General features: G+C 55.8%; 1 protein-coding gene across 6 annotated transcripts in view; it reads left to right on the forward strand.

The window, feature by feature from the left end:
* The window catches only part of PTPRN2 (protein tyrosine phosphatase receptor type N2), a 1,009,611-nt gene that overhangs the window by 973,090 nt on the left and 18,696 nt on the right, over positions 1 to 17,825 (forward strand). For all 6 annotated transcript variants that reach the window (XM_064367217.1, XM_064367124.1, XM_064367043.1 and 3 more), the window contains 2 exons: positions 2,241 to 2,294; positions 6,566 to 6,630. In XM_064367217.1, the coding sequence (XP_064223287.1) occupies positions 2,241 to 2,294; positions 6,566 to 6,630 (119 nt within the window). The remainder of the gene's footprint in view (positions 1 to 2,240; positions 2,295 to 6,565; positions 6,631 to 17,825) is intronic.

Consider the following 17,825-nt stretch of genomic DNA (forward strand, 5'->3'; position numbering starts at 1 on the left):
GCATTTTGCCAGAGCAGGGGCTGATCATCTGTCCACGAGCCAGAGACTGACCAGCTGTCCACGAGCCAGGGGCTGAGCAGCTGTCCACGAGTCACTACTGTCTACTGACTTCTGACACTGCATTTCCTCAACCCAGCACACGTTTTTACAGGGTACCCGGCTGTGTGGGTTTGGGGTTTGCTGGTTTTACTGTGCCGTTTTTGGTGTGCTTGGTCTCTTGAGGAAAAATGAGCAACCCCTGGCGACTGACGTGTGTGGACTTGCAGAAGCTGAGTTCAGTCTTTACATAGAGTGCACCCCGAAGCGTGGAACACAGTGGGGAGTTGGAGGAGCAGAACAGAGGTCATCCACATTTGCAACATTCAGAGGCTGAGCCGTGTCCAGCAAACTCCTCTGCCCAAGGCGAAAGGTCTTTCAAGGTGGAACCACTCACCATTTGTTCTGACAGTGAAGCCTGCTTGATTCCACACGTGGGCATGTGGTCACATCTACGCTCATGTTATGCATGTGGGCACATCCGCGCTCACATTACGCACGTGCACGCAGGCTCCACTGTCACACGTGCATGCAGCCTCATGCACACACACACGGTCCTGACCGAGCCGGAGGGCCTCCCACCCTCACGCTGGGGTGCACCCCTGGGGCCTGGCATCCATTCTGTCATCAGGGGCCCTCGATGCTTTACAGCCTGAGTCAGGAATGGGAAATTGGAGAGGTGGACATAAGTGGGTCTGTTTCCAACCTGTTTATTCTCCAAGGACCAAGAATGTTCATGGCATTCTGGCGTAACGTGCCATCGCCTTTAAAACGTTCACTGTGCTGTCCCCCACCTGTCCCCGAAGTCTTCACACCACCTGTGCCCCAGAGGCAGTAAACGCCTCTAACAGACACCGTGACGCGGCCCAGGGGGCCCTTGCTGGTTTACCTGCATCTGAACCTGCCGCATCTTCCAGCATGTGGCTCGTGTTTCACAGACACAGGCCAGCGCACATCAAGTGCAGCCTGGCTGGGCTGTGGCGGCCCCTCTGCAGGTCTAGGGTCTGCCGTTGTTCCTCCAGTTCCCGCCGTCCCTGCCAGACTAGGGGTTCACACTCCCTCAGAAGGGCCTCGTTCTGATAACTCCTGAATAGGAAGAGAGGAGGGGAAAGCTCCATGGTTTGGGCTCTGCCATGTTCCAGCGTCCCTCAGCTCATCGGTCACCGGACACTCCTCCCCCTCCCTCCACAGCCACCTGCCCCTCTCGGCTTCAAAGGTTTGTGGCAAAGCAACCAGTTGGAATGTTCACTTTCCACTGACTGTTTGGTGCTGAATCGGCAAGTCTTTGCAAAGAAACGCCACATTTCCCATTTACGACCCGCACTTCGATTGTGTTTTCATTTGCTTCCTGTTGGAGTTCATGCAGGACAGCGCCCCCCACATTCTTTTTTCCAATAAACTAAGGTTCTGTCTTTAATTTTACTTATTCAGAAATATCTCACTGACAACTCTCATGGACTTCATGAACATATTTAATTGTTTCACTGAATTAAAAAAGAAAAACTGGAGTTTACAGAGTGAATTTTAAATCAGCCCTCTGTTTTGATTTAGGGGTTGGTTATGAAATCTTACATGAATGATCATAGCTAATGTTCACCACTTCTGATCTGAAATCTGCACAATGAAGTTGTTTGTATAATCAAAGGTATAAACATGGAAAGGACTTGTCTTGGACATCATAGAGGTTTCTTCGTAATTTAGATATCCTTACTAACACTGACAGGTCAAGACCGACCTTGAAGAAGCTGTTTTTAGACAGTACAGAAATAATGGTTTCCAATATGATGTCTAGACTGTGAGAAATATTGAGCATAAACTACAAAACTCAAAAATTTTAGCAAAGAATCAAGATCTATTGCAACGAAAGGTCAGGTTAACATAGGCAGAAATAGACGAGAGCCTGCAGGGATGGGTCGGGCGGGGCGGGCCGGGAGTCCACGGGTTCAAAGCCTGGCATCCCTCCTTGGAAAGACAGAGCAGAGTAAATGTGTAAGACTTGGTTTTAAAGCTCCAATTAATAACGTCATGTTGAGAAGAAGAAGAAATGTTTGATATTGTGTGTATAATTTTTCTTTTCTCGGTCAAAACAAGTGATTGCAAAATGATTTCAAAGACACCGACTTTGTGCTTTGTGTTCGTAGTCGTTGTGGATAACGCAGAGTCTTAGTACACAACTACAATCTTTATATCTCTTTTTATTTCAGAAAAGTAAACAAGTGCTACAGGGGCCGCTCTTGTCCAATAATTGTTCACTGCAGGCAAGTACAACTTTTACTGGATTAAGAAGTGTTTGCTACTTCAAAAAATAATCTATGCAATTGAGTACAGAAGCTGAACTTTCTAATTGCTTGGTAAATATAACTAACTGGCACTTCTAAAGGAAAACAAAAATATGAACTTGCTTTTCTATGACGTTTGGGTAAATACAGTCGGGCTTTGCTTGTATGATGCCTGTATAAACTGCACGTGGCTTTTTTTTTTTTTTAGAGAGAGTCTTGCTCTGTCACCCAGGCTGGAGTGCAGTGGTGTGATCCTGGCTCACTGCAACTTCCACCTCCTGGGTTCAAGCGATTCTCCTGCCTCAGCCTCCCGAGTACCTGGAACTACAGGCACACGCCACCACACCTGGCTAACTTTTTTGTATTTTTAGTAGAGACGGGGTTTCCCTGTGGTAGCCAGGATGGTCTCGAACTCCTGGCCTCAAGTGATCCGCCCACCTCAGCCTCCCAAGGTGCTGGGATTACAGGCATGAGCCACCACGCCCGACCTCACATGGCCTACTTCCTAGCCGCCCACGGTACAGGGTCCTGCCTTCTGTTCACACATGTGCACGCCCTGCCAGCTTCCTTGTTCTTAAACCCTATGGCGCCATTAAACAAAAGCATCATGACAAGTGTTTTCAGCCTATTGCATTGTCTCAGCCACCGGGACGTTCAGCAGAGCCTCGGACCCCTCTGCAGATGGTGAGAAATGCTTGGGGCCACTTATGAACAGGGACGCAGTCTGTCATTACAAGAGGGACAGCCTCCTCCAGCTTATCATGTGGGTTCAGGCCTCTGGGTAGAAAGTCAGTGACTCATATCCTTAAGTAGGTTAAAACTGCACCAGTAAGAATAGATTTGACTCAAAGGAAACTGAACCTAATAGAACTGCCTCAGCTGGACTGGATACCCAACTATTTTTGGTGAGAAACTCACACTTCCTTTTCCCAGAACTATCTTACGGAATGTTCTTCCTGCCTAGAATACAAAGGAAATCTGCCTGCAATGGTGAAACACCAAGTCTGCCAGCCCAATCAGGAAGCATGCGTGTCTGTGTGTGCATTCCTGTCCGGGAGAGAGGAGGGTGAAATTCCAGTCAGGACGCATGTGTGTCTGTAGAGGAGGGTGAAATTCCAATCAGGAAGCATGTGTGTCTGTGTGTGCATTCCTGTCCGGGAGAGAGGAGGGTGAAATTCCAATCAGGAAGCATGTGTGTCTGTGTGCGCATTCCTGTCCGGGAGAGAGGAGGGTGAAATTCCAATCAGGAAGCATGTGTGTCTGTGTGTGTGTTCCTGTCTAGGAGAGAGGAGGGTGAAATCCAATCAGGAAGCATGTGTGTCTGTGTGTGCATTCCTGTCTAGGAGAGAGGAGGGTGAAATCCAATCAGGAAGCATGTGTGTCTGTGTGTGTGTTCCTGTCTAGGAGAGAGGAGGGTGAAATCCAATCAGGAAGCATGTGTGTCTGTGTGTGTGTTCCTGTCCAGGAGAGAGGAGGGTGAAATCCAATCAGGAAGCATGTGTGTCTGTGTGTGTGTTCCTGTCCGGGAGAGAGGAGGGTGAAATTCCAGTCAGGAAGCATGTGTGTCTGTGTGTGTGTTCCTGTCTAGGAGAGAGGAGGGTGAAATTCCAGTCAGGAAGCATGTGTGTCTGTGTGTGTGTTCCTGTCTAGGAGAGAGGAGGGTGAAATCCAATCAGGAAGCATGTGTGTCTGTGTGTGCATTCCTGTCTAGGAGAGAGGAGGGTGAAATCCAATCAGGAAGCATGTGTGTCTGTGTGTGTGTTCCTGTCTAGGAGAGAGGAGGGTGAAATCCAATCAGGAAGCATGCGTGTCTGTGTGTGTGTTCCTGTCTAGGAGAGAGGAGGGTGAAATCCAATCAGGAAGCATGTGTGTCTGTGTGTGTGTTCCTGTCTAGGAGAGAGGAGGGTGAAATCCAATCAGGAAGCATGTGTGTCTGTGTGTGTGTTCCTGTCCGGGAGAGAGGAGGGTGAAATCCAATCAGGAAGCATGTGTGTCTGTGTGTGTGTTCCTGTCTAGGAGAGAGGAGGGTGAAATTCCAATCAGGAAGCATGTGTGTCTGTGTGTGCGTTCCTGTCCGGGAGAGAGGAGGGTGAAATCCAATCAGGAAGCATGTGTGTCTGTGTGTGTGTTCCTGTCCGGGAGAGAGGAGGGTGAAATTCCAGTCAGGAAGCATGTGTGTCTGTGTGTGCGTTCCTGTCCGGGAGAGAGGAGGGTGAAATCCAATCAGGAAGCATGTGTGTCTGTGTGTGTGTTCCTGTCTAGGAGAGAGGAGGGTGAAATCCAATCAGGAAGCATGTGTGTCTGTGTGTGTGTTCCTGTCTAGGAGAGAGGAGGGTGAAATTCCAGTCAGGAAGCATGTGTGTCTGTGTGTGTGTTCCTGTCTAGGAGAGAGGAGGGTGAAATCCAATCAGGAAGCATGTGTGTCTGTGTGTGTGTTCCTGTCCGGGAGAGAGGAGGGTGAAATTCCAATCAGGAAGCATGCGTGTCTGTGTGTGTGTTCCTGTCCGGGAGAGAGGAGGGTGAAATCCAATCAGGAAGCATGTGTGTCTGTGTGTGTGTTCCTGTCCGGGAGAGAGGAGGGTGAAATTCCAATCAGGAAGCATGTGTGTCTGTGTGTGCGTTCCTGTCCGGGAGAGAGGAGGGTGAAATCCAATCAGGAAGCATGTGTGTCTGTGTGTGTGTTCCTGTCTAGGAGAGAGGAGGGTGAAATTCCAGTCAGGAAGCATGCGTGTCTGTGTGTGTGTTCCTGTCCAGGAGAGAGGAGGGTGAAATCCAATCAGGAAGCATGTGTGTCTGTGTGTGTGTTCCTGTCCGGGAGAGAGGAGGGTGAAATTCCAGTCAGGAAGCATGCGTGTCTGTGTGTGTGTTCCTGTCCAGGAGAGAGGAGGGTGAAAACAGATTGTGGTTTGTTATCCTCAGACAGTAGAGCAGAACATCTTTTACCCACAAATGTATCAAGACAAGCTGCTCTTAGCTGGAAGGTTTTTGTAGTATATCTTAAAATATTCGTGTGAATATACGCTATGCATAGAAGACAAGGGAGAAGAGCAGTCTGCGCCCAGAATGCTCGCTGTGGCCCTTTGCAATGAGCGGTGACGGCAGCGTGGCGGCCGCCTCTCCTCCTTGCTGAGGCCACAAGGGTATGACCATGTGAACGGGCCGTTTGTGAGGCCTTTGCCTTCCCAACAGCAACTTTTTTCAACCGTTTGTTTGAGGAAAGATGTTGAAACCAAGACACCCTGATTCTTTACGACCACAAGATCCACCTGTCGGCTTCCAGTCATTTCTTGGGATTGCAGACGGCGCGGAGAGCGGGACTGAAAGCCGGCTGTCTGCCGCTGCTCACTTCATTCCTGAAGGCTCGAAATGGAAACATGTATTTTTTTTCCTGAAAGTCACAATCGATTTTGCTAAGATTATAAATGTAAAAGGTCCTCCATTTAAAAGCCAGTCATGGATGTGAGAACAAGCCCTATTTGCTTTTAAGAGGGTCTCTCAAACTCATGCAACCCAGTGACCACGTCTGCATGGAGGCAGGAAACGGTGCCCCCGACATTCCTCACGAGAAAGGGTGGTTCTGAGTCTACTCTTCTTCCGGAAAAAAAGGGAATTTTCTTTTTTTTTCCTTTGCTATTGTGGAGGTATTATTCAAAACATTTTTACAACTCTAGCCCAGATGGTAAATATTTCAAGTATAGCTGGTGGGATGATAAAGAGGTGAAATGAGAGGCTTTTTAAAGAATTCGATTGAGTAACGACGGTGACGTCAGCGTCTCCTTCCAAGAGGGAGGACCCCTGTTTAGAAAGGGCGGCGGGCGGCCTGGGGGACGTGCCCGAAGCGTGCCCGCCTGCGTGAGCCAGCCGGCCCGGCCGCCCGGTGCCCTCCCCTCTCCGCTCGGGAGGCTGCCCAGCAACCCCAGGGAAAGCATGCTGCAGGTATTTTCGACACAAATGGCATCAACTCTGACACAGTTAAACATTTAGTTCATCTTCTTCTTGCAAAATTTACCACATCTTTGGCCAGAGACGGGGGAGCAAGGAAGAAGGAAACTCTGCTGAGCGCGGCAGCTCATCCCGCAGGCTCGAGGCCCCCAGCGTCCTCCTCCGTTCACTTGGATTCTCCCAGCCCACGTCCTCCTTCCCTCTGGCCGGCCCCTCTCAAGCGTGAGGGACACGGACCGGCACTGGCTTTGCGGCGGGTCGGGCTCCGTGCGACGGCAGCGCTCTCACGTCTCTCCTTCTGTTGGCAGTGACGGCGCAGGCCGGAGCGGCACCTACGTCCTGATCGACATGGTTCTCAACAAGATGGCCAAAGGTGAGACGCAGACAGGGCCGCTTTGTTGTGGCTCGCAGCTGGGGTGGTGCCGCCGTAGCAACATGGGGTGCAGCGCTCACGGGAGGCCCTGGAAAACATTCGCTGTTTGTTGTCCCTCTGCGGGGCTGTACGAAGGTGTTTTGCAGCAAAGCACGTTCACTTGAGAGGCTGAACCTCTGTTACCTGCCTCTGAGTGCTGAGCACACAGTGGGTTCTTTATCATCTGCCTCTGTGTGCTGAGCGCTTGGTGGGTCCTTTGCCATCTGCCTCTGTGTGCTGAGCGCACAGTGGGACCCTTGTCATCTGCCTCTGTGTGCTGAGCACACAGTGGGACCCTTGTCATCTGCCTCTGAGTGCTGAGCGCACAGTGGGTCCTTTGCCATCTGCCTCTGAGTGCTGAGCGCACAGTGGGACCTCTGCCACCTGCCTCTGAGTGCTGAGCGCACAGTGGGTCCTCTGTCATCTGCCTCTGTGTGCTGAGCGCACAGTGGGTCCTCTGCCATCTGCCTCTGTGTGCTGAGCGCACAGTGGGTCCTCTGCCATCTGCCTCTGTGTGCTGAGCGCACAGTGGGACCTCTGCCATCTGCCTCTGTGTGCTGAGCGCACAGTGGGTCCTCTGTCATCTGCCTCTGTGTGCTGAGCGCACAGTGGGTCCTCTGTCATCTGCCTCTGTGTGCTGAGCGCACAGTGGGACCTCTGCCATCTGCCTCTGTGGGTCCTTGAGAGGCGTTGGCTGCATACGCCACAGCGTTAAGCTCAGAGCCGTGGAGAAGCGCCCTTGGGCCCTTCAGTGCTGTTGCAGCTCGGAGGTCACTCCAGTATTTGGTGTAACTCCACTGTTGTGAAAACAATATTCACACTAGAGTCACAGTCAAAATATCCGTCAGTCGTTGCCATCAAATGTCAATCACCCCACCTCAAATGAGCCTTTCAGCACTCTTTGTGATGTCCCTCTTACCTAGGGAATCTCTGTGTGCTGCGGGAGGCTTTCCTCTCAGAGACGGCGTGAGGAGGCTTAGACTCGTGCATGGTGGGAGAGGGACAGGCCTGGGGGAGCAGCGTGTGCAGACGGCGTGGGGAGGCTTAGACTCGTGCGTGGTGGGAGAGGGACAGGCCTGGGGGAGCAGCGTGTGCAGACGGTGAGGGGAGGCTTAGACTCGTGCATGGTGGGAGAGGGACAGGCCTGGGGGAGCAGCGTGTGCAGACGGTGAGGGGAGGCTTAGACTCGTGCATGGTGGGAGAGGGACAGGCCTGGGGGAGCAGCGTGTGCAGACGGCGTGAGGAGGCTTAGACTCGTGCATGGTGGGAGAGGGACAGGCCTGGGGGAGCAGCGTGTGCAGACGGTGAGGGGAGGCTTAGACTCGTGCGTGGTGGGAGAGGGACAGGCCTGGGGGAGCAGCGTGTGCAGACGGCGTGAGGAGGCTTAGACTCGTGCATGGTGGGAGAGGGACAGGCCTGGGGGAGCAGCGTGTGCAGACGGCGTGAGGAGGCTTAGACTCGTGCATGGTGGGAGAGGGACAGGCCTGGGGGAGCAGCGTGTGCAGACGGCGTGAGGAGGCTTAGACTCGTGCATGGTGGGAGAGGGACAGGCCTGGGGGAGCAGCGTGTGCAGACGGTGAGGGGAGGCTTAGACTCGTGCGTGGTGGGAGAGGGACAGGCCTGGGGGAGCAGCGTGTGCAGACGGCGTGAGGAGGCTTAGACTCGTGCATGGTGGGAGAGGGACAGGCCTGGGGGAGCAGCGTGTGCAGACGGTGAGGGGAGGCTTAGACTCGTGCGTGGTGGGAGAGGGACAGGCCTGGGGGAGCAGCGTGTGCAGACGGCGTGAGGAGGCTTAGACTCGTGCATGGTGGGAGAGGGACAGGCCTGGGGGAGCAGCGTGTGCAGACGGCGTGAGGAGGCTTAGACTCGTGCATGGTGGGAGAGGGACAGGCCTGGGGGAGCAGCGTGTGCAGACGGCGTGAGGAGGCTTAGACTCGTGCATGGTGGGAGAGGGACAGGCCTGGGGGAGCAGCGTGTGCAGACGGTGAGGGGAGGCTTAGACTCGTGCGTGGTGGGAGAGGGACAGGCCTGGGGGAGCAGCGTGTGCAGACGGCGTGAGGAGGCTTAGACTCGTGCATGGTGGGAGAGGGACAGGCCTGGGGGAGCAGCGTGTGCAGACGGCGTGAGGAGGCTTAGACTCGTGCATGGTGGGAGAGGGACAGGCCTGGGGGAGCAGCGTGTGCAGACGGCGTGAGGAGGCTTAGACTCGTGCATGGTGGGAGAGGGACAGGCCTGGGGGAGCAGCGTGTGCAGACGGTGAGGGGAGGCTTAGACTCGTGCGTGGTGGGAGAGGGACAGGCCTGGGGGAGCAGCGTGTGCAGACGGCGTGAGGAGGCTTAGACTCGTGCATGGTGGGAGAGGGACAGGCCTGGGGGAGCAGCGTGTGCAGACGGTGAGGGGAGGCTTAGACTCGTGCGTGGTGGGAGAGGGACAGGCCTGGGGGAGCAGCGTGTGCAGACGGCGTGAGGAGGCTTAGACTCGTGCATGGTGGGAGAGGGACAGGCCTGGGGGAGCAGCGTGTGCAGACGGTGAGGGGAGGCTTAGACTCGTGCGTGGTGGGAGAGGGACAGGCCTGGGGGAGCAGCGTGTGCAGACGGCGTGAGGAGGCTTAGACTCGTGCATGGTGGGAGAGGGACAGGCCTGGGGGAGCAGCGTGTGCAGACGGTGAGGGGAGGCTTAGACTCGTGCGTGGTGGGAGAGGGACAGGCCTGGGGGAGCAGCGTGTGCAGACGGCGTGGGGAGGCTTAGACTCGGGGCCGTGGTGGGAGAGGGACAGGCCTGGGGGAGCAGCGTGTGCAGACGGCGAGGGGAGGCTTAGACTCAGGGCCGTGGTGGGAGAGGGACAGGCCTGGGGGAGCAGCGTGTGCAGACGGCGTGGGGAGGCTTAGACTCGTGCATGGTGGGAGAGGGACAGGCCTGGGGGAGCAGCGTGTGCAGACGGCGTGGGGAGGCTTAGACTCGGGGCCGTGGTGGGAGAGGGACAGGCCTGGGGGAGCAGCGTGTGCAGACGGCGTGGGGAGGCTTAGACTCGTGCGTGGTGGGAGAGGGACAGGCCTGGGGGAGCAGCGTGTGCAGACGGCGTGGGGAGGCTTAGACTCAGGGCCGTGGTGGGAGAGGGACAGGCCTGGGGGAGCAGCGTGTGCAGACGGTGAGGGGAGGCTTAGACTCGTGCGTGGTGGGAGAGGGACAGGCCTGGGGGAGCAGCGTGTGCAGACGGTGAGGGGAGGCTTAGACTCGTGCGTGGTGGGAGAGGGACAGGCCTGGGGGAGCAGCGTGTGCAGACGGTGAGGGGAGGCTTAGACTCGTGCGTGGTGGGAGAGGGACAGGCCTGGGGGAGCAGCGTGTGCAGACGGCGTGGGGAGGCTTAGACTCGGGGCCGTGGTGGGAGAGGGACAGGCCTGGGGGAGCAGCGTGTGCAGACGGCGTGGGGAGGCTTAGACTCGTGCATGGTGGGAGAGGGACAGGCCTGGGGGAGCAGCGTGTGCAGACGGCGTGGGGAGGCTTAGACTCGGGGCCGTGGTGGGAGAGGGACAGGCCTGGGGGAGCAGCGTGTGCAGACGGCGTGGGGAGGCTTAGACTCGTGCGTGGTGGGAGAGGGACAGGCCTGGGGGAGCAGCGTGTGCAGACGGCGTGGGGAGGCTTAGACTCAGGGCCGTGGTGGGAGAGGGACAGGCCTGGGGGAGCAGCGTGTGCAGACGGTGAGGGGAGGCTTAGACTCGTGCGTGGTGGGAGAGGGACAGGCCTGGGGGAGCAGCGTGTGCAGACGGTGAGGGGAGGCTTAGACTCGTGCGTGGTGGGAGAGGGACAGGCCTGGGGGAGCAGCGTGTGCAGACGGTGAGGGGAGGCTTAGACTCGTGCGTGGTGGGAGAGGGACAGGCCTGGGGGAGCAGCGTGTGCAGACGGCGTGGGGAGGCTTAGACTCGGGGCCGTGGTGGGAGAGGGACAGGCCTGGGGGAGCAGCAGCCTGTGCAGACGGCGAGGGGAGGCTTAGACTCGGGGTGCAGGGTGCGGGGATGGGTCCAGCAGAGTGTTAAGAACACAGATCTGGGAGTGGGTTCGGCTCTGCCAGCAATGAGGTTTATCACTTTGGACAGAGCTTTTAACCTCTCTGGAAGCCAGTTTTCTCCTACAAAAGCATGGGGATTGAGCTATGGCATTTCTCAAAAGGTGACAGAACAGCCACCTGTAAGGTCATCTCTTTAAATAGAGGCCAGAGAGAGGGCTGCGCAGCCAGGTGAGCTTGGGAGAGGCACGTCCCGAGTCCACTCCTCGGGCATCACAGGGCAGGTGCGCACGGAGAGACCCCGTGGGGTGCAGCGCGGAGAGGCGTGTCTGGCTCCCGTCACTTGGCACCTTCCCCGCTTACCTGAGAAGACTGCATTAGCCTTGGGACCCCCGTTGGCGTCCCATGGGAGGCGGGAGGCACTGAGGCGGCCGCAGCCCGTGGTCTCTTTCCCACGCATTCTTCCCGTTCCTCAACCCTGGCCCTGGGACAGGAGCAGGCATTGATCATAGAAATGCGTGTCCATGCACTTCCATGAACGCCAGTGATTTTAAAATAAGCATTTTCCTTCACATTCTTCTGGTTAAAATAAAAGACTTAAATGTGTGAAGATAAAACAACAGCCATGGCTTTCCGCAGAAGGACTGGAGGGCCTGTGCACAGTGGAGGGGAGAGCAGAGGAGGAGCCCGTGCTCCCCACCCACACCCACCCGCCACCGCCGGCATCCACAGCAGAGGGGAGGGCCGCCCCCCAGCCCCGTGCTCCCCACCCACACCCACCCGCCACGGCCGGCATCCTTTGCTGGCTGCTGGGGAGACACGAAGTCGGTTTCTGTGCCACCAAATACCATTTTAAACACCCGGGATTAGCGGAGTGGTGGGAATGTGCAAACAAACAAAATGCAAGCTCTGGTGATCATTTTTCAGCTTTGAGCGTCACACAGTCCTAACGTTTCTGTTTAAAAGTCCACTTTTCCTTCTCTGCTATCGCTGCTGTGTCTCCTCAAATACTCCTTTTCCTTTCCAAATTTACAGCTATTAGAGCTCAGAGCTATCCATGGAATTCGCATGTCTCCCCTCATCACGGGCCCTCCCTTCTTTCTCTCTCTCACATCAATATTTTCCTTCTCTTAAACCAAAATACCTTCCGAACGTTACAGATGATTGGACGTCAGTGTTTCTGACCGAGCCTGTGTTTGTGAATGTGTGGTGTGATGAGCCACTGGGGGCGCCGTGTTTCCCGTGGGCCTGCCCATCCAGGGGCCAGCACCACGGCGGGCGGCAGACGCGGCGGCCCCAGAGCATCTCCACGAGAACGGGGTGGAGCCCGGTTCTGAGCGGCTCAGGCTCACTCCACAGAGAAGGAAGCGAGGAGAAGCGCGTCCCGGCCTCGGGCCCCCGGCTTCAGGGAGGGCAGGGCGGGCGTTTACTGGAAGCATGGAGAAGCGCGTCCCGGTCTCGGGCCCCCTGCTGCTGGGGGTGGGGCTGGCGTATTGTCCAGGCACCTGGGCTAGGCTCCATTGTGCCATGTAATGTCAATTCCACTTTCAGAGTGGCCTCGGCTTTGGACAATACGCATGCAGCCATGTGGAACTGGCCAAAGAGGGCCGGCTGGGGACCTTTTCTGAGGTTGGGACCCCCCTCCCGTTCCTGACCTGCTCCCCCTTCCCAGGGTATGTGCGGTGTGAAATCCCCCGACCTGGGCCAGGCCACAGTCCCAGGAGAGATCAGAGGGCACGCGGCCCCTCTGCCAGCTGAAGTGGGCCTTTCCCAGGCCGCCACGCTGAGAGGCCCCGGGTTCTGTTCCGATGAGGCTGGGCCTGCCTGTGTGGCCGGGCGTCTTTGGCCTGAGAAGCTGGAGGCCCGGGCTGCAGACCCAGCGTTGCTCAAACGATCAAAGGCCCAGAGCCCTGGACGGGAAACCTTTCTTCCCATTTCCCTTTCTGAGAAGTAGCACATTGCAGAAGGCCGGAGAACGCCTTCCCAAGCTTCCCGGGCGGCACCAGCGCTGACATGAGGCTCTCCAGCTCTGCGTGCGGGGCCCTGCGCAGTTTCAGCCACACCAGTGTGGCCGCAGACAGCCTAGCAGCACGTGCCCACACAGCCCGTCAGGGATGAGGGCCTTCGGGCCTAGTCGGGGGCCTCTAAGGCAAACTTGGAATAGTTTCAGCTCTTTCTCCACTGTCTGGAGTCCAGGGGGACAGGCCAGGCTCCTGTTTGTGGCAGGAACGTAGGCCCCATCTGTGAGGCGCACGCACACGTCATTCTGCTGCAGCAGATGCGTTTCTAGCTCAGCGGTGACAGACAGTGGCGTCGGAACCTGTGCCTCTCCCAGTGACGGGCTTGCCTCACATGTAGCAAGAAATGTTTTCTTCAAGCGAAGTATTTTCCAAGGTTGTGCTTTTTACGCTTTTGTCAGTGACTTCACTTACTGAGGGTATTTTTCTACTTCCTCACTATTTTTCAAAGGGGTGAGGAGCAGCTGCTCTTGGGAACATGCTCTGGGTGTCCACGTGGGCAGCTCGGGCTGCCGGCCCTCAATGGTCTCCTCAGAGGCCTTGGTCCCTCGCCGAGCCGTCCCCACTGAGCGTACCAGCTCTCAGGTCTCCACCTGTGCGAGGGGTCAGACGGCCCTGCGGAACCAGGTTCACCCAGCCTGCCACAGGGGCTCCACACCCACCTCAGCGTCTGGCGTCCTCACCTGGGCCATCCTCCGCTTCTCCTCATGGACACGCAGACACCTCAGGCCCCCTGGGCGCCGTGAGACCCCATTCAGATCCCTCGTGGCCGGGGGCCTTGAGACAGCGTTCAGTTTCCACCTGACCAGGGCTGTCCCTTCAGCAAGCTCCCTTCTTGGTCCCGGGTGCTGGCGCCGCCCACCCGGCCCTCCCCTCTCTCCAGCCCAGTCCTTGCTGGCCCACACGTAGGGGTCAGACCACATGGGCAGGAGCCGGATGAGGCCACAGCCAGGGAGCTGGCAGCAGGTGGCCCCTGAGGATGTGGGAGAGGATGCAGGAGAGCCGGGGCGGGGGCCGCAGCCCTGTCAGGGCAGCACGTGGCTCTCAGGGTGTGCCCTAAGCGCTGGTTCCCAAGCCCACGTGTTTCAGTTCTGACTCCTGTTTGGAAATTCAGGAGGGATCAAAGTCCCACCCTTCAAGTTTCCGGTAGCAGACGCAGCTCCACGGTGCAGCCTGGCCTGGCCTGCGCTCCTTGCCTAACTGCTCCGTCCTGGGCAGCAGTCACTCCTTCACCCGGTCACTGGGTCCTCTCCTTTCTCCTCTGTGCCCGTCCTGCTGGCATCCATGTTGCTCCCTGTTTCCTGCAGCACAGCTGCCCCCCCGCCCCCGATGCAGTCCATGCTTCCCGCTCCGTCTCCGTCTCCATCTCCGGCTCCCCTCCTCTCCCTCCCTCCTCTCCTCGTCCAGCCCCCTCGAGCCTGTTCTGCTGCTCCCTGCCCTGGGATTCCAGGAGCCCATGTGGAGGGCTGCAGAGGTCTCCCTCTCATCCTGGAGACCCTGGAAACACCACCCAGAGCATCGTCCCCACCCAGCCCTCAGCCCAACATCCTCCTCCCAGACCCCGAGGCGCTATCACCAGAGGCAGCAGGTCCCGAATGTCCGCTCCTGGCTCCTAAAGTCCCAGCACACGCAACCTGGCCATTTGGCAGTGGGGCTCCCTCGTGGTGTTGAGTAGGAGGCTGGGGGTCCCCCATGGAGTCAGGGTGCTGCAGAGGAAGGGGGCCACGGGGGGCCACGTGGAATCAGTAATCCTCACGCAAGATTCTTCCAGGCACACAGCAACTGCGTGAAACGGAGCATGTGTGTGGGAAGGGCAGCCGTCTTGTGCAGTGTCACGCAGCCCCTCAGCTCCCTCCTCGGCCTCCCTGTGCTTCCGTTTCTCCTGTTTCGGAGGTCAAATGGTGCAAAGTGTCCTTGGCCACGAGTCCATGGACTTGGGACAAGGTCTCCGTGCTTGTACCGTAAGCCACAGAACTGAGTCTAGTGTAACTGGCCCTGTCCCCAGCCCAGGCACTTTCTGAACCCAAAATAGACTCAGAGGGACTGAGGCATCTGCCCCTGCTGCAGGAGCAAGTGGGAGGAGAGCAGGGCTGTGCACTCACAGGCGGGATCCCACCAGACCCGTGAGGCCGCGCTCACCGAGCAGCAGTACCAGCCGTCCATGTGGCCGGGAAGGAGCTGGCTGCCTCGTTTCACGCATCCCCGTTGGACCGGAGCACAAGCGCCTTTCAGGTAAAAGGTGCAAGTGGTGTGTGTGTGTTCCGGGCAGCGTGAGGAAGTTTGCCTTGGGTGGCTCCGGCTCCCTTTCTCCCCGACCTGTTCTCCTGAAAGCCATTTACTGCGTGTGCCTGTTGACGCTAATGTAGGTGTCAAGGCCCTGACCGAGTCCTGGAGACCCCCCACAACCCCCTGTGTGCTCTACTCTGGCCTGGGGAATGGCTGGGTGTGCCCCGTCACACGGACGCTCGGGGATGTACGTGAGCTCTCCCCTGCCTGGGACTCTCCTGCCGTCCCCAAACGTCTTCCGTCAGCACAGACGCTGCGTTTGCATCTCAGTCCTGCCCCGGTGCCTGGGCACTGGTTGAGCAGGGCAGGTAGGTGGGATGGCACGCAACTGCAGCAGGCACCGCATCGCGCCAACGTGCACGTGTTCACACACAGACAGGGACCGGAACTGTGGGGCCGTCCTATTCGTCTTTCCTTTTAACAATCCCCCCTTGAATCATGAAGCCATGCCCACCTGCACGGGGATCCGGGGGTCTGGGTCTCCGTGTCCATGCTGTCAACACCTAAGCAGTATTTTGGGATGGTCCAGCAGTTGATAGAAACTTTTTTCTATCAGGATATTTTGCACAATTCCCTGTCCTCCTGGACTATGAGGGGATGGTGACTAAAATGAGAGTCCTCATTCATACACTGCTACGTTTTGTTTAACTTCTATTTTTATAAGGATCTGGAGGCATCCGGTTTCTCCGAAAGAAGGATTTAGAATTTGTTCAAAGGAAAAATCATAAGAAATTGCTAGTTTGTTACGGTTCTGATCTACTTGATTTTCAAGTGAACATGATGCAGATTTGCCTCCTTTGACCTCAGCGAAATGTTGCAACCAGGAGAATATAGTTTCTAGGTAAAAAAAAAAAAATCCTGCTTATATTTTCATCAGTTTTCCGTTAGGATCATCCAGGAAAGGGGTGAGGGAAAAACGGCTCGGCACTGAAGGCCCAGGACAGTGTGTGTGTGAGTATGTGTGTGAGCAGTGTGAGCTGTGCGTTGTGTGTGTGTGCACCTGTGTGTATGATGTATGTGTGTGACCCTGACTGTAGGTGTTATGGATGTACAGGTGTGAATGTGTGTGTGTGATGGGGTGTGTGTTGTGTGATCATGTGCATGCCTATCTGTACATGTGCCCGCATGTATAATGTATGACAGTGTGGGGTGTGGGTGTCGTATGTGCATGCGCGATGTGGGATGTGAGTGTTGTGTGGGTGTGTGCATCCCTGTATATGTGTTTCATTTGTGTGCCTATGTATGATGTGTGTATGTGTGTGTGCAGTGTGGGCTGTGAGTGTTCTGTGTGTGCCTGTGTATGATGTGTGGGTGCAATGTGGGCTATGTGTGTTCTGTAGGCATGTGCAGGCCTGTGTGTGCGTGGTGGAGGTGAGATGTGCATGTGTGTGTGCATGCAGGTGTGTGAAGTATGTGTGTGATGTGGGCTGTACATGTGTGTGTGCATATGTGATGTGAGGTGTGCATGTTGTGTGGGCATGTGCATGCCTGTGCATGTGTGTGCATGTGCACATGTATGATGTGAGTGGGGGGTGTGTTCTGTGGGCATGTGCATGCCTTGTGTATATCTCTGTGCGTGCATGTATGATGTGACTGTGGGGTGTGTACTGTGGGGCGTGGGTGTGTGGATGTGTATATTTGTGTGCATGCCTGTGTGTATATCTGTGTTTGTACATGTGCATATGTATGGCATATGTGACTGGGGTGTGTTGTGCCATGGGCATGTGGATGTGTGCATATTTGTGTGCGTGCATGTGCATATGCATGTGTTGTGTGGTGCATGCATGTGTGTGTGCATGTGCATATACATGATGTGTTATGTGCATGCATGCATGTGTATGTGTGTATGTGTGCGCATATGCATATACATGTGTGTGCATGTATGTGTATGTTGCTGTGTGTGCATGTACATATGCATGATGTGTGTTGTGTGTGCATGTATGCATGCATGTGTGTGTATATGTGCATATACATGATGTGTGCATGCATGCATGCATATGTGTGTGCGTGCATGTGCATGTACGTGATGTTTGTGTATGCATGTGTGTGCATGTGCATATGCATGATGTGCATTGTGTGCATGCATGCATGTGTGCATGTATGTGCGTATACATGATGTGTGTGCATGCATGCATGTGTGTGTGTGCATGTGCATGTACGTGATGTTTGTGCATGCATGTGTGTGTGCATATGTATGATGAGTGTTGTGTGCATGCATGCATGTGTATGTGTGTGTGTGCATGTGCATATACACGTGTTATGTGTGCATGTGTGCATGCATGTGCATACACATGATGTGAGTGTTGTGTGCATGCATGTCTGTGTGTGTGCGTGTATGTACATATACATGAGTGTTGTATGTGTGTGCATGCATGTGCATATACAAGTGTTGTGTGCCTACATGTATGTGCATGTGTGTATGTGTGCACATGTGCATATACATAGTGTTGTGTGTGTGCGTGCATGTGTATGTGTGTGCATGTGTGTGCGTATACATGATGTGTTATGTGTGCATAAATGCCTGTGTGCCCATGTGTGTGTGGCTGCATGCATGTAGTGTGCAGTTAGCTCCAAGGGGCATCCCGGATGCCCAGGTGTGGGGAAGGCTTGAACTATGTAGGGCGCCCAGAGCGTCCCGACCACAGTTACCTTGAACCAAGGTTTGCTCTGCCGGACGTGAGGGGCTCTAGCTGTGACCTCTGCCACCCAGTCCAGTGCTGGGGCCACCTCTGCTGACATGAAGAGCTAGAAAGCTGGGGTGTCTGTGCCCTTCAGAGCCCGTCCTCCCACAGGGTGAGCTCGAAAGCAGAAGCACCCCAGCCTGGATAAGTGAGGAGCTTTGTGTTCCT

The sequence above is a fragment of the Aotus nancymaae genome, unplaced genomic scaffold (assembly GCF_030222135.1).
Source record: "Aotus nancymaae isolate 86718 unplaced genomic scaffold, 86718_ANA_hifiasm-v0.15.2.pri h1tg000002l, whole genome shotgun sequence".
NCBI classification, from domain to species: domain Eukaryota; kingdom Metazoa; phylum Chordata; class Mammalia; order Primates; family Aotidae; genus Aotus; species Aotus nancymaae.